The sequence below is a fragment of the Panthera tigris genome, chromosome F2 (genome assembly GCF_018350195.1).
Source record: "Panthera tigris isolate Pti1 chromosome F2, P.tigris_Pti1_mat1.1, whole genome shotgun sequence".
NCBI lineage: Eukaryota > Metazoa > Chordata > Mammalia > Carnivora > Felidae > Panthera > Panthera tigris.
Genome location: NC_056676.1, coordinates 49,050,382 through 49,066,432, shown reverse-complemented (window position 1 = coordinate 49,066,432; position 16,051 = coordinate 49,050,382). Strand labels below are relative to the sequence as shown.

Sequence of the window (16,051 nt, the reverse complement as noted above, 5' to 3'; positions counted from 1 at the left end):
TGTTTTGTTCGACCTAACAGAATACGTAAGAGTTATACTGAAGGATTTCCATGGCATCATTGTTTATAGTAATATAAATTAAGAACAAGCAAGATGTCCCATTATAGAGAATTAAGTTAAAATGGTATATTAGCTATTAAAATAATTTTAAGAGAAATTTTGAAAGAAAAAAGTTTTAAAGAAAAATGTGCACAATATATTACTCAGTAAAAAAGCAGATTTCAAAATATTATACACAGATTTATTACTTTTGTTTAAACATTTATATGTATGTGAATGTTACACTTTAGTGGCAGGTTATACGTGATTTTATTTTTTATGTACTTATCTGCACTCTAGATTTTCCACAATAAATATGTATAGTATTTATTAACACCATCTTACTGGAACATATCCCTTCCAAGTCATAAGAAAATGATAAAATGTACACACTTTAAACTATAATTACATGGATTTTAAACTAACATCATTTATAAATGTAAATATTATGACTTGAAATCATTAATTATATATTTAGAAGTAAAACTTTTAAGTTTATGTTTCCCTAAAATATTTAAGTCTTACCTTTCTACTATATTCATTTTGAACCATGATGAAAAATAGCTGAATTTGAAATTTGTCTAAATGCCTGCACTACACTCCTTAATATTCCCCCCACTTCCATACGCCCTGGGATTTCAAAGTCAGGAACAAAGCAATACTTACTTACTATGAAGTCTAACTTCCGCTCCCTCTTCCACCAACTGAAGCCAACCACACACACACACACACACACACACACACACACACACACACACACACACACTTATTTATGTACTGGCATCATCCAGTCATACTATGCATTATTTAAAGATGGACTATTTCACTGAATCCATAATAATTAAAAAGAAATGGTTAATGTCTATTAGCACTTTCTAAAATGGTGAAAGTACACATATATTTGTAACTACAAATGACAACATCTGTGCTGTCAATATATGTAAAAGAATAAGTTGAAAGATGCTACTTATGATGGAAACTGAAAAAAAAAAAAAGACCACTGTCTTCAAATGAAAAGGTTCACTCTGTTTATGAGAGAAAGTAAACAAAAATAATAAAGAGAAGAAATTCATTTTTGTAAGACATTTACAAGTTCCTGGTAAGTATCTCAACTTCTTTCTTGTGTAACTTTTCTGTCATTGCCACCTTTGTGATCAAAATAGTCCCAGAACAGACATGTCCAAGAACTTTTTCAATAATTTAAATCTGTTAATTCTGCTTATACTTCCTATATCTTGTAATTAATAAAAATTCTTCACCAAAAAAATCAAACACCTCCCTTCCCCTCCCCCCAAAAAAGAAATTTCAAAGCTGATTAAACAAGAAGCTTTTTCGATTGCTCTTAAAACACCAGCCCAAAAATAGTTTATTTTTTAATTGTAACATTTTTTATCCAAAATTCAGTATCTGAATTTTGATAACCTAAATAGTTCTTAATAGTGATAAAATTGCAAGTTTATGCAAGTTTACTAATTCATCAACATTATGTTTCTAAACTATAACAACATGAATTTCAATATTTTAATATTTTAAATAGTTTAAAAAGAGAATGACAACTGAAGAAATTCATAATAATTGAAGGCTCAAGTTTGCAAGGCTCTTCGAATATGGACAGATAATGCCTTATTGAATTTTTCATTTTTATTATAAAATGTTCGAATTAGGGATCACTTACTATGTAATCACACAGTACAGTTATCTATTAAATATTTTACCATCTATTTAGTTTTGTCTGTTGACCAAAGCATCTCAAGTACCATTATATTGAGAGCAATATTCATACCCCAATGCTTTACTATGACATTCAAATTTCCTTAAACTCAAAAAGTAGGGAATGTATAAAATTTACTTTCATCTTAAATATACCATCTTTGTACAATACATCAATTTTATTTCTCTTAAAAGTCTAGGACAAGTTATAGTCATTTTAAGACACTGAGCAAAAATCATAACCTTGAATTTTAGAATAAAATTACTAAGGTAAAAAAGATTTTAGATAGCATCACAAATTTTCTCATTAAATTCCAGAAAACCTAGGGGGTATAGCTCAGTGGTAGAGCATTTGACTGCAAATTCCAGAAAACCTAATAAACTCTAATAAAGAAATACTATGCTAAGAAATTTAAATTTCAATTAACTGAAATTACTAAAAATGAGAAAGTTGATGGTTAAAAGCAAAATTATAGTTTAAGAAGGAGTTGGTTTACAAAATGCTATCGTCATAAAGTGTTAACAATACTTGGTATTCCAAAAAGAGAAATTAATGTAGTGATTACATACTGAAAGTTGTCCAGATAAGTACTGTGGAACATCCCTCAACATGCCGGGACTCATGGGAGAGGTAACGGAAATAGAAGGGCGATCCATTTTTTGAGATTCGAATGAGCTGGAACCTGAAATGGCAATTATACATAAGAAATAATAATGATGACTCTTCATTAGCATTTAATAATCTTTACCACATATCTTTTAAATTATTTATGTATTTATTTATTTATTTAACATGTCCACAAAACATCATTATATAGACCATTTTCTTAGCCACAATATTCCAAATAAACTTACAGCTATGTTTTGAAAGTTTAAGTACAGCTGAGCGACTCTCTTAAGACCAAGAGTGAAACATTTTCTCTGCCAATTATAGTAAAGACCGACTTCTATGCCAGGACTTAGTTACTTTGCTATGTATATACTAAACTCGTATCTTATCATAACATATTAAGAAATTTCTAAAAATAGAAACTCTGGAAAAATCAAAACCTAAATCAAAAAAGCAATTTGAAGGCGATGCAAACTTGTAATGCTAAAAACATAAGTACTAGAATATTAATCATGAAGTGTTTCCAGGAAGTGACACTTTAAAACCATATCTGGAAAAGAATATAGTAAATTAGATGGGCAGAAAGGAAGAGAGGGGCTATGAAACCAGAGACATTACAGCAGAGAAAGCACAGCCTTGGTACTCAGAAGTTATATATATGAATTTATTTCTATGGAGGGGAAGGAACGATTCAGAAAGTGAACAAAAATGGAGCTAAGGGGGTAGTGGGGGGATTAAGTGCCTGGAATTCTGGGCTACACATTTTGGCACTAATCGAGTATTAATCATTATTGCCTCATTCTCTTCTGAGTGAGGCATTAACTGCATTTGAAGAAGATGACTTTACCACTTATTGAAAGTGTGAATTGATTTGAGAGAGAGGGAAAACACTTCAAAACAAGTGGAATTCAGTAAAACAATAATAGGAAAGGTTGTGAAGATGGAATGGGCAGAAAGAATTCCAGCAATATCACAAAATAGACAAAAGAGGACTCGGAAACGAATTAGACATGAGAGATAAAGGGAGAAACATGAAGATTTCAAGCCTTGTAATTAGACAGGAGATCAAGAAAATCCTTTATGTCTCTGTCTTGTTCTCTGAACAGGACACTGCTGATATTTCTTGGGATGTAAAACACTGGACAAGTCCTGTGTTTAAAGGAATGGGTGGAGGGGCGCCTGGGTGGCTCAGTCAGTTAAGCCTCCGACCTCGGCTAAGGTCATGATCTCGCGGTTTGTGAGTTCGACCCCACGTCGGGCTCTGCGCTGACAGCTCAGAGCCTGGAGCCTGCTTCTGATTCTGTGTCTCTCCATCTCTCGGCCCCTCTCCTGCTCATGCTCTGTGTCTGTCTGTCTCTCGATAATAAATAAACATTAAAAAAAAAAAAAAAAAGGAATGGGTAGAGAAGTTAATTAGAACTAACACGATACCTCTGAGACATCCAAGGGGAGATGTAAAGCAGGTAACTGGATGTAGGGATGGGACCAAATGTTGAGTAGATATTAGTGTTAGGAATCAAGCCGTAAAGTGTCTGCCAAATTGTAGGCATGAGTGGATAAAACACACTTCTAAAAAGGGTATAGTCTAAAATGAAGGGGGAAACTTTGTCTTGGCATCAGAAGTAACAGTGATACCTTATATAATATTTAGAAGTGGAAAGAATGATGGCTTTATGGTGAGAAGTAAGCTCAGTTTTCTACAATGTTAAGCTTCAAGTAAGAGGAAGACACTTAACATATTATTTAAACATCCAAGGATAAAGGAATAATGACGGATCATTTTGATAATACAAATTTAAGAGTCATATGGCAATTAAAACTATTATGAAGAGAAGGATTTATTGAGGAACTAAGAGGATTAATAATTGGGCCTTGGAGAAACCTATTCTTCAACATTTAAAGAATAAAGGATTGATTCTAATTTAATTTGAGAAAGGATCCCTATCTCCTCAGAAACAATTTTAAAATTATAGACTAGGGACTTTTTAAATAGCTATAATAAGATAAAAGGTTCCACCCTGCTCATACAATACCTGAGTGATGTTACATAAGTGAATAAGAACTGTACATATTTCATAGGACTTTTGTAAGAAATAAGTGTGATAATGTAGACACAACATCAAGCACAATCCTGGGCATCCGGTAAAATGGGAGCAGTGATGATAACGATAATGATATCATATATATAATAATTACCATTATATTAATACAGTTGACCCTTGGGTTGGGGGCTCTAGCCCCTACACAGTCAAAAATCCACAATAACTTTTGATTCTCCCAAAACTTAACTAACAATAGCAGAGAGACAGGGAGAATGAGAATCCCAAGCAGGCTCCACACTGCCAGTGCAGAGCCCCATGTGGTGTTCACTCTCATGAACCATGATATCTGACCTCAACCAAAATCAAGAGTCAGACGCTTAATCGACTGAGCCACCCTGGTGGCACTCATAGTATATTCTTAATTATTGTAGAATCCGATCACTTCTCATCACTTTCATTGCTACCACCAATGCCTAAGTCACCAAATAAGATACTAAAGATTCCAATGACCTAAGTATCCAAATAAGATACTAAAGATTAAAATAGTTCCTTCACTGCCCTCTCTGCTTTCACTCTTGACTCATTTAAACTAGTTCCAACATAGTAGCCAGATTTTAAAACCTAAATCTCTCCTCAAAACCAACTTATGTAGCTACTGATTGCCCTCAGAGCAAAAGCCCAAAACAAAGTCGTCTTTAGGGAGGCTTATGAAGTCTATGCAATTTGGCTGCCATTACTCCCCACCCTTCATCCTCCCCCACCCTGTTTACTCTGGTGCAGCAACACTGGCCTCCTTCTTTTTCCTAAATGCGTCTTAGGCTCTCCTGCCTTAGAGCCATAGCATGACCCAGTCCCCATACCTGAAAAGCATTTCCCCCAGAGAGCCACTCTTTCAAATCTTTGCTCCAATCTTCCCTTCTCAGTATGGTCTATCCTGATCATCTTATTTCAAATGGCAAACCTATTCCTCTCTTCTTTTACAATATCCCTTACTCTACTCTCAATCAATCAAGAAACAGTTCATTGGAAAAAATCCATTTGTTTAACATGTGAAATAGCACTCAGACACAAGTAATAAAAAGCGTTTATGAATTTAACATTACTTAAACTTATATGTCTCTTGTTCCTTTACCACCCTGATGTTAAGTCAGAAATTACTATCCCATTTCTAAAAATATAAATTAGAATATTATTCACTAGATTACCCCAAATATTCCCCTCACTTACTGAGAGTTAGTTTACAAAATAGTACATTTTAGGGCTCCTGGGTGGCTCAGACGTTAAGTGTCTGACTTCGACTCAGGTCATGATCTCACAGTTCGTCAGTCTGAGCCCCTCTTCAGGTGAGCTCGAGCCCCGCTTTGGGTGAACATGAACCCCGGGTGAGCTCCACTTCTCTCTCTCTCCACCCCTTGTGGGATTCATTCTCTCTCTCACTCTCTCTCTGCCCCTCACTCACCTGCGTGCCGCCCCCCCCCCCCAAAAAAAGTAGTAAATTTTAAAATTAGAAGAAACGGAGGAAGAAAGGGCTCTCTCTTTTAGGAAATATGGGTATGTTCATTACTTTTATTGTGATGATGGTTTCATCTGTATGTCAAAACTTACCTCCTTGTCCACTTAGGTGCAATTTATGGCAGTATACCTTAATAAAGCTATCTAAAAACACATAGTATTTAAGATAGTGTGATTAAAAAAAACTCCTAAAATATTATAGAATTTTGTACTTTATCTCACCATAACATGAAATAATGCTAAATTTTTTCATTTATATATGACTATATATTTCAGAACAAGATTATTATATTTCTTAGTTGTGTTAATTGATTAAATACTTGAATGACATCATTATTTTCTTCTAGTATAAATGAAACTTACTAGACTCCAGTTGCGCATGTGTGGTATCAGGTATTCTAGGGATATCTCTGAAATGATAGAATAAGAAAACAAGAAATTGTTTCAACAACTAAAGCAACTGCTATTTTGACTATTATCAACCACATATAACAGCACAGTATAAAATGTACAAAATTGTGCATTACATAAATAAGAAAAAACAAGCTGTGGTACTTTATTGCTAATAAAAACATTCTGAGCTAACCCCAATTATTTAAAAAGGAATAGTCATATGCATTTACAGATTTATAAAAACACATACTTTATTTTCTATGTGCTTCCCTACATGATTATCCATTCTAATAAATTTTTGAATTCAAGATAAGTTTTATGATAAATATATTTGAATTCCATTCTGTTCTTTATTCAGTAACATTGAAATGCAAATAAAATATAACTAAAAGAAATATTTAAAGATTCAGATTGTGACTGAAATTTTTACTGAAATGGAGTGCAATAACTCCATCGAGAAAAAATGCAGCCATGGTTTTCATTGGGACTTAAAAATTGTAACTGCATTTACACCAAAAATGTGCACGTTTTTGTTTGAGATTTGCCAGGAGAGGTAGATTTTAAAGGTTAAGATCATTCAGAAAAGTACCTAAAAGAATATTAAAGATAGTAAACAAAAATATGATTAGAAGATCCTTCAATACCAACAAATAGATTCGATTAATACACTAAGCTAATACATTGCAGTTTTATCATATTACAAAACTATGAAAAGACAAAATGAAAAATAGATACAATGTCATGTGCCAGATTCACTACTCTGAATGTGAGTAGTGAATAAAACTTTTTCAGTAAATAAAGTTGAATTGAATAAAAAGTTTTCAATAAAACTAAGTTAGCAATGTAGAGTCATTTTCCCCAACATAAAAAGAGTACAAAATAATATAGTTCAAATATTTCCTAAATGAATGAAATGGGGCATTAGTGCTCTACAACAAAAAACAATTTCTATAGCCTCCACCCTCGAATACTCTTAACCCCAGCTTGTATTTAATAATTTGCTGCTGTCAGTGTATATATATATTTTTATTGCTTTTATTTAGCTACAAGTATATCTTTTACATTGGCTTAGAATATAAGCTTCTGTAAGGGAAACACTGCTGATATTTAATGAGTAATTTTCATAATATAAGCACAAAGGATGATATTTATTGCCAATTTTTGGAAACCATTAATTTCATCTATACGTAAAAATTACAAAAGCCAAGGAGTACTTTGGTATTTGATTATTTTTTTGGTCTGTTTCCTTAAAGATGTCATTTTGCTCCTTCCACTGTTCCTTCTGTTTAGGAATAGTGTGCCCTTAGGCCCTCTCTTTCCTATGTTGAACTCTCCATTTTGAAAAAATACAGAAAATTCATTGACCCTCATTTTCACAATGTAGAGGACCACAGTTCATGAAACTTTTCTTCTAAAAGTAATTGTTAGGGGCGCCTGGGTGGCTCAGTCGGTTAAGTGGCCGACTTCGGTTCAGGTCATGATCTCGCGGTCCGTGAGTTCGAGCCCCGCGTCCAGCTCTGTGCGGACAGCTCAGAGCCTGGAGCCTGTTTCAGATTCTGTGTCTCCCTCTCTCTGACCCTCCCCGTTCATGCTCTGTCTCTCTCTGTCTCAAAAATAAATAAACGTTAAAAAAAAAAAAAAAAGTAATTGTTACTGGAGCAACTGGGTGGCTCGGTAGGTCAAGCATCTGACTCCTGATTTTGGTTCAGGTCGTGATCTCACAGTTCATGAGACGGAGCTCTGTGCTGGGCTCTGCACTGACAGTGTGGAGTCTGCTCTGGATTCTCTCTCTCTCTGTTCCTCTCCCACTTGTGCTCTCTCTCCCTCTCTCTCTCTCAAAATAAATAAATAAACATTTTTAAAAAATGGAAAAAAAAAGTTTTTTAAATAAAATTCTTAAAAAGAAATAAAAGTAACAGTTACTGAAGTCTCCTTCTTCCACCATGCCTTTGGTCATCTGTCAAGCCACTAAGACAGTAAGAATAATAAACACCTAAATATTTCTTCTTCTTTTCTAATGAACTGTGTATTCTAGCATGATGAGATAAAGTGATGTCATGATTTTTGGTGAACTTTTTTAATAAAAATGAAAAGAAGCATTGTCCTCAAAACAATAATTTTTATGGAACAACCAGGTAATTTGCACACTACAGATTGTTTAATGGTAGTCAATTTTATAAGGCACATGTAGAAAGTGCACAGACCAACTCACCCAATAGGTCTTGAAACAACAAGCTCCACTTGTGGTTCAGGTTTGGACTCCAGAATGATGTTATATACTTCTTCAAATGTGGCTCCTTGCAAGAACCTTCCATTCCATTCTAATACTTCATCACCTATAGTACATTCCAGTAATGATAATCTTAGAAAGAAAAACTAATCCCATAAAATACACTTGAAACAAAAGCAATCTTAAACTGTAATGAACTCCATAGAATACAATCACCGTTATGGAGTAAGACCTACTGACAACCGTTGCATTGGCATCAAATTTGATGATGAGATGATTAGTATTTTTACCCAAAAGGACAAAGGGATTGAGGAATAAAATTACATACAAGCTATCTCTGTGGTTTCTTAACAGGAGTCTAACTCCAGAAACTATCTAATTGTGGAAACTATTAAACTCTGTTACCTCTTTGAAAACTTTATGATTATATTCTAAGGTTTTCAATATATATGCAACAAAGCACCTTATCTAAAGTTTCTTATAAAAAGCTTAACACTTAACATCTTATCACATCTTCTCTAAGGCATTCAAGGATCTCTCCAATAGTATCCATTACGAAAGAGATAAGGAGTAACACATTTTAGGAAATATGTATTTATCCCTGAAGTTTGTTTCCTAAACTGTTGGAATTTTTTTCAAAAGAAAAATTAAGGCTTACAAGAAGCTAAATAATACTAGATACACAATAAGAGTATCCGTCAGCAAAAAAATTATATCAGTAAATATAAAAATCTTTTTATCTAATGTGACTCCAGAAACAATAGTTATACTTCCCATTAATGAATAAAGTTTAAATATCTAAGTTAAAGAAGCCTTTGTTTTTGGTCAAATCACTTCCAAACGAGGATAACTTTTTTATAACTACTTGAGTTTAACAGTTTAAATATAAAAAATCAAAGATAGAAACCTACCTGGTCTAAGATGTCCTACAGTATCAGCTAAACTTCCTTTTTTTACTTTGGTAATAAATGCACAAAGCCGACCTGATTCAGTCATCTTTCCTCCTACAACCTGTTTAAAAGAGGAAAGTGTTTAAAACAGGCATACTGTTCAAAGGAACATAGTTGCAGATTCAAGTAAAAAATAACTAGACAATTTGTAGCTTTTAAAACTATAATATTCTAAAAATAATTTTTAAATAATATACTGTTATTATTAGGAACTAAATACATGTGAACTATTCTCACATGTTCTAAAATTTTCACAATTTAATCTATTATTTGTAAAAAATATTGCATACCTTAGAAAAAATTGAATAATTTGTAATTTCTGTCTTAAAGAATAATTTTTATCATTTCTAAAAACATTCTATTACAGTACTATATAGTTATATTAAAATTTCCTTTTTTTTAAGTTTATTTATTTTGAGAGAGAGAGAGAGAGAGAGAGAGAGAGAGAGACAGTGTGAGGGGGGTGCGCAGAGAGTCAGGGAGAGAATCCAAAGCAGGCCCCACACTGTCAGTCGAGAGCCTGACATGGGGCTCGATCTCATAAACCATGAGATCATGACCTGAGCCGATATCAAGAGTTGGACACTAAACCAACTGAGCTACCCGGGAGCCCCTATATTAACATTTCTAGTTGTAGATTTCAAATATCATGATCATATAAATATTTGTTACTTTGATGACAGTTATGATAATCTAAAATTTCATTAGTTAGTAATATTTTAGGCACATTGGTAATGTATATGATGATGGTGGATTTTTTTCTGAGAAAATTACAAAGTGTACTGAATCTCATTTGAATTCATGTAAACTTTAAACCATTGGCATCCCAATTTTTTTTCTACTTTTATGTTGTTATTTACATATATCTGTTAGAAAAAGGAAAAAAAATGTCAGCAATAATGCTGTGGAGTCATATGTGTACCTGTAAGACTGGCCTCTTACAAAAATTAATGCTTCTGATCAACTACCATTCAATCACTGTATCACCTTTATAGCATGTTAAGCAAACAGTGGTAATTAATTTCATTAACTAGTTATTTTTTTTCTCTAAATTGAGCGAATGATATCTGAATTTTAAAAATCACTGACTTATTGCATGTATTTAATCCCAAGTTGCAATGATTCACACCCAGGTGCAGTTCAGTTAATATTAACTGAAGATTCCTATGTTTCATTCTGAAAATTAAATGCATAGGTATTATGGGCCAACATCCTTATGTTACCATTTTTAAACTTCCTTGGCTTGATAACCTTCCATAGTAATAATCACCTACACTATTATTATTGCTGAAATCGTACAGTGTGCCTGGCACTATGCTAAATGCTTGTGTAGTGCTTTATTTAAGCTTATGATAACAACTCAATAAGCATTATTATCTCCATTTTACCGATGAGGAATCTGAGGCTAAGAGAAGGTTAGCTGGCCAATGTCATGTTGCTAATAACTGCTATAACCAGGAATCAAGCCAAGACTTCCTAACCTCTACTCTTCACTGTTCTAACACCGTTGGACAGATCTGGATTTAAATCCCACCTTCATCATCATCTTTGTGACCGTGGGCAAGTTATGACACCTCTCTAAGCCTGTTTCTCATCTGGTGTGTTAAATAACACAATAGAAGTAAAACACTCAGATGAGTGTCAGCTCCATGGCAGTCACCCAATAAATGTTACTTGGGCAATTCCACTTATACCCAAAGTTTTCTAATAATTCACTGTATTCTATGGGACAACTTCTGTGGCAACTGCTTAGTTCTAACAACCATTTGCTCTTTTTTTTTCATTTCAGTTTTTAATTTGTCATACAGATGCATGCGTGCGCGCACGCACACACACACACACACACACACACACACACACACACACACAAATAACCCCACAGAGCTCTATTTGATCTACTTACCAAATAACTATCTGGTATTTTATAGTCGAATATATATCAAGATTTATATTAAAACTCTTAGCATACGTATTTTTGAGTTTCCAGACTTTAAACGGTATTCTCTTCCTCACACACACGCATACTCACAAACCCACACGCACATTGTGCTACCCTTACACAAAAATTATATTCCAATTGTTAAAAAACAAAATTCAACCAAGTAAATTTGAAGATCTAATTGGCTTTACTAAACAATTCATGAATCGGGCAGCATCCCATCCAGCAAGCAGAGGAGAGCTCTACTGAGCTCAACAAAAGAAAAGTTTCCAGAGGCAGAGAAAGGGCATTAAAAAAAATAGGAAAAGGGAATTCATTAGCAAAGAATGTATTTTGAAGACTCTTCTAAAAGAGGGTCTAACAATAAATTTTTAGTATCGACCAGGAAATTCCACGTTGACTGGATAAAAAATATTACTTGGAACATGCACAAGTTTTGGTTAATGAGTGCAAATGCTTGGGAATTCTTGAAAATTGGGGAAAAACACTAAGTATAGGTTGGAAAGAGTTATTATACCTTTTGCTTTTCTCATAAATCTACAAAGAGTGGAGAGCCAAAACCTCATATGTTTCATCACATACCTTCAAGCCAAGCATTGCTCCTGAATCTCGAGGTACGCTTCCATCTTTTAGACGCTTATTTAACAAAATACGACCAATTAAACGATCTCCATCTTTAGATGGCTGCCACGTCACAGGGTGCTGACATATTGCATCAACAAACAAAGAAATTAATGTTCTTTTTCGATAAAGGACCCCTTGTTGTACAATCTCTCTGAACTCCTGATTATCACAGTGTTATGATTACACAAACCAGTTTGTATTCAAAACATTGATCAAAAGCACATACTACATTATGCTTATAAGGTCAAGATTTTTCAAAATCCAATTATTTCAAATTCCTACAGAGCCCTCACACATTACTGCAGTTATATCGTTCTATAAAATCTGAGAAATGTTGAAAACACATGCAAACTATCCACGCGCTGAAGATTAATTAAAAATGGACAAGACAAAAAAGATGGATTGAAATTCTATGTAGCTAAACTCATTTAAAAATGATATTTTAATCTTCAAACGCTTTTGGAAGACTCTGAAAGAGTTAATTACAGTAAAAGTTAAAAGCTAAAGTTATATTAAAACATGAAATTTGAACCTATGATGAGGGCTTCCTTGAAACAGGTTTCTAGGTTAAAACTGTAACGATACACAAGCCTCCGTAACTTTTCAGTTGAATATGCATGAGAGAAAACAGGCCTGATTCAAAGGTGAGGCTAGTTTATAGTTCTCAGTTTTTGTAGGTTCATTGACTCCTTCAGGTCTTTGATCCATTTAGTAAATTAACTTTGTTGGCTAACTCAGTGGTATCCACTGTTAAGTAGCTTGAAAATGTTAGGAGTTTATCTCTTTGTCAGGGAAGAACCAAACCCTTTACGAATCATGACACCATCCACTATGAATTATATGTCAAATAACAAAGTAAATGATTTGTGTAATCACAGTTTCACAGTTATCTAAAAGTAACATGCACATCTTCATGCAGAATTTGGCAGGCAAAAGACAAGTTCCGATCAATCACATCTATATGGTAAAAAGATTTCAAAAGTCTCACTACACTAAAAGCAAAAATAATAAATACCAAAGCAGATGGCAATGGTTCTAGTACTAATTAATACTACATTAAGATGCTATGACAATAAAACAAAAGAGCAAAATGACAGTGAAAGGGAAAAAAGAAAAACAACTTTTTCTGTGCAAACAGACCCAATTATCTCCCTTTTGCCTGGGATTGAAACTATTAATAATTTAATTTTCATCCCAAGGAAAACATATGCAAGCAATCAAATAAGCCAATCCAAAAATTCTTCATATTTGTGGTTTATAAAAACATCACAAAGTTCTCTCATGCGACCGTAGACAAAGCATTCCTTTGATCCTAATTTTTTATTTCATTTACTTATTTTTTGGTATGCCGTCAAACAACAAAAACAGCAAAACAAGCGAGAAGTATTTTGGTTTGTTTGTTTGTTTTGGTTTTGTTTTTCTTTTCTGCACCTTAAGAAATGCTACATTGACCCTTGAAATGCCCTGTCCTTTTATTATGTTCTGTTTGAATGAGTGACAGAGAGCAAACGAAGACCAAATGAGCAGGTTAAAAGGCAGGCTCCACAATCTCAGTACCTTATCACTATGGCTATGCTCCTCGTTAAGGGTTGTGCTACTACAGGTATCTACCCCAGAGTCCTTAATCTGAGGCTCAGACCATTCCAAATCCTCTTCCAAAGAGTGGCCACCAAAGTACATCATTTTCTTTTGTCTCTCAGACCTGGTGTTAGAGTCCGACAAAACTGCCTGCTCACTAGTTTTTCTTTTTCCCTTTTGACTGTCCCCTACAGGTGTGGGATAAAAAGAAAAAAAAAAAAAGATACAAAAAAGAAAACATGCAAAGGTGTAAATCAAAAAGGAAAAGTGAAATGAAAAACGAAAATTAAATAGTAAGGCTCCACATGTCTCACCAAAGACATTGGGGATGCCTCACTGCTATGCCAAGACGTATGGTCCAACCAGTTGTAATCCATGTCTCCTGTGAGAGTCAGACAGACAAAGAGTGCAGTAAAGGAGACAGCGAAAGAAAGGACAGACAAAGACATTATAAACATTGTTAACTGTGTGATCCTCTCTGGTTTCAAGAACTTTGTCTGCAGCACTCGCTATATATACCAAGAGAAAGCTAAGATTCCAAATGAGTAAAATTTATAGAATGCAGAATATAAAGTTTATGTACTCTAGATGGATCCTACAGGGCCAAAGTTCTGCAAGAAGAGAAAAGGCTAATAATAATAAACAGGAATAGAAATGAAAAAAATTATATATTCCAAAAAAGAAAAAAACTATCCACTGTGTCTGTTACTCAGGTTATTTTTTTTTTTTTTTTCCATGCTGGCCTATAGACATGAGCAAAGATTAAGGAACATTTTAAAAATTAGACAGTGGTTTGCCAATAACCACTACAACAAAAAGCCAAGTAATTAAATGTTGTTCCTGGAATGTAGTATGATATTCTTTATAATGTTGAAACCTCCTAAAAAACTTTGGGTGGCTTAAAAAAAGAAGAATTGGTTACACAAAAGATTAGTTTTGTAAGAAAATGACAAAACAGAGTCACTCAATTTCTATTAGGAAAAATAAAATAAATCTTTACTTAAATATCAGGAATAATTTAAAATTACTTCGAAATAACTTTTCAACTTTTTTGCAGAAATTGCACTCATAAAAAGTAAAATTTTCTTTTAAAATAATTTTGTCACACAACTTATGTAACTGGCAACTAAGAAAGGTTTTCCATTTCCCAAATGTAGGTGCTTCTCATTTGCCTTACATTTGAAAAAAAAAAAATATTTTTAGTCTATATGTGCACATGTATCTTTTTAAGCTCTAGTTGTACTTTCTCTTACTTAAAAATATTTACTAAACACCTTCCATTTGCTATGTATTGTGCTAAGCTCTAGCATAAGGAGTAAAACGATGAGACATAGAACAGAGTGGAGATAAACACAATAAATAAATCATGAGTGTCATACAGGAGAGTATAAAACGTGCAAAGGACAGAACTCTCAACACACCATGAAAGAGTATAATAGGATCTAATTTAGATTTTGGGCTCAGCAAACACCTCGGAAGAAGGGATGTTTAAAACGAGAAATGAAGTATGTGGCCTCAAGGACAAGTAGGGGAACAGGCAGAGGGAAAGTTGAAGAAAGAGCATGCTAGGAAGAAGCACCTTGGAACTTCAGTGTGTCTGAACCAAACAGATGCTAAGTGAGGTGAGGCAGCACAAACCAGCTTAGAGAGGCCTTTTCATGCTTATTAGAGATTATGACTGCCATTCACTGAAGGATTTTGAGCAAGATGGTGACATGAACTGATTTACATTTTAAAAAGATAAATGTAAGTACTAACTCCAGGTTGGGTTGAAAGACACCAAGAGTTAATAGGCATTTGCAATATTCCATTGGGCAGGTAATTACGGCTTAAACAAAGGTGATGGCAATGGATAAGGTAGGAGAAGAGGGAACTGAGAGATGCTTCGGATTTAGATATAAGAGTATTCAGAAAGACTGAAAAGAGGCACCTGGCTGGCTTAGTCAGTGGAGCATGACACTTTGGTGTCGGGGGCATGAGTTGGAGCCCCATGTTGGGTGTAGAGATTACGTAAAAAAAAAAAATTAAGAAACACTAATGAGTCAAGGATAACTCCCAGGTTTCTGGCAATAATAACTGAATGGAAGGAAAGACTATGAAATGGAAAAAACTGGAGAAAAAGCATTTTTTATTAGGAAGGGGTAGGAAGGAATTACTCTATTTCACAGAATCTAAAATGTCATTGACTATAGGATTCATAGATATTAAAATGGTAAAAATATACATCTTGAAATTTATTATGATAATTGATTTTGGATATATTATTCAAAATACCCATAAATCATTCAAGTGAGCATATAAAAATTCAATTTGTTAAGTTGTAACAGAGAAGGGTCTGAGCTGCAGACATAAATTATGTACATAATTAGTACATGATTACTAGTACACAGATTGGAGTAAGTAGATCATTTAGGAACAGAATGG

At 33.8% G+C, this 16,051-nt stretch overlaps 1 protein-coding gene across 4 annotated transcripts in view; it reads right to left on the bottom strand.

Moving 5' to 3' along the window:
* Window positions 1-16,051, bottom strand: part of RIMS2 (regulating synaptic membrane exocytosis 2) — a 601,992-nt gene that overhangs the window by 281,625 nt on the left and 304,316 nt on the right. For 2 of the 4 annotated variants that reach the window (XM_042972687.1, XM_042972686.1), the window contains 6 exons: window positions 13,607-13,815; window positions 12,008-12,127; window positions 9,448-9,547; window positions 8,519-8,642; window positions 6,277-6,323; window positions 2,320-2,432 (listed from right to left, as the gene is read on the bottom strand). In XM_042972687.1, coding sequence (XP_042828621.1) covers window positions 2,320-2,432; window positions 6,277-6,323; window positions 8,519-8,642; window positions 9,448-9,547; window positions 12,008-12,127; window positions 13,607-13,815 — 713 coding nt within the window. Of the gene's footprint in view, window positions 1-2,319; window positions 2,433-6,276; window positions 6,324-8,518; window positions 8,643-9,447; window positions 9,548-12,007; window positions 12,128-13,606; window positions 13,816-16,051 lie in introns of those variants that run through there. The other 2 variants (XM_015534713.2, XM_042972683.1) reach the window with 1 other exon arrangement.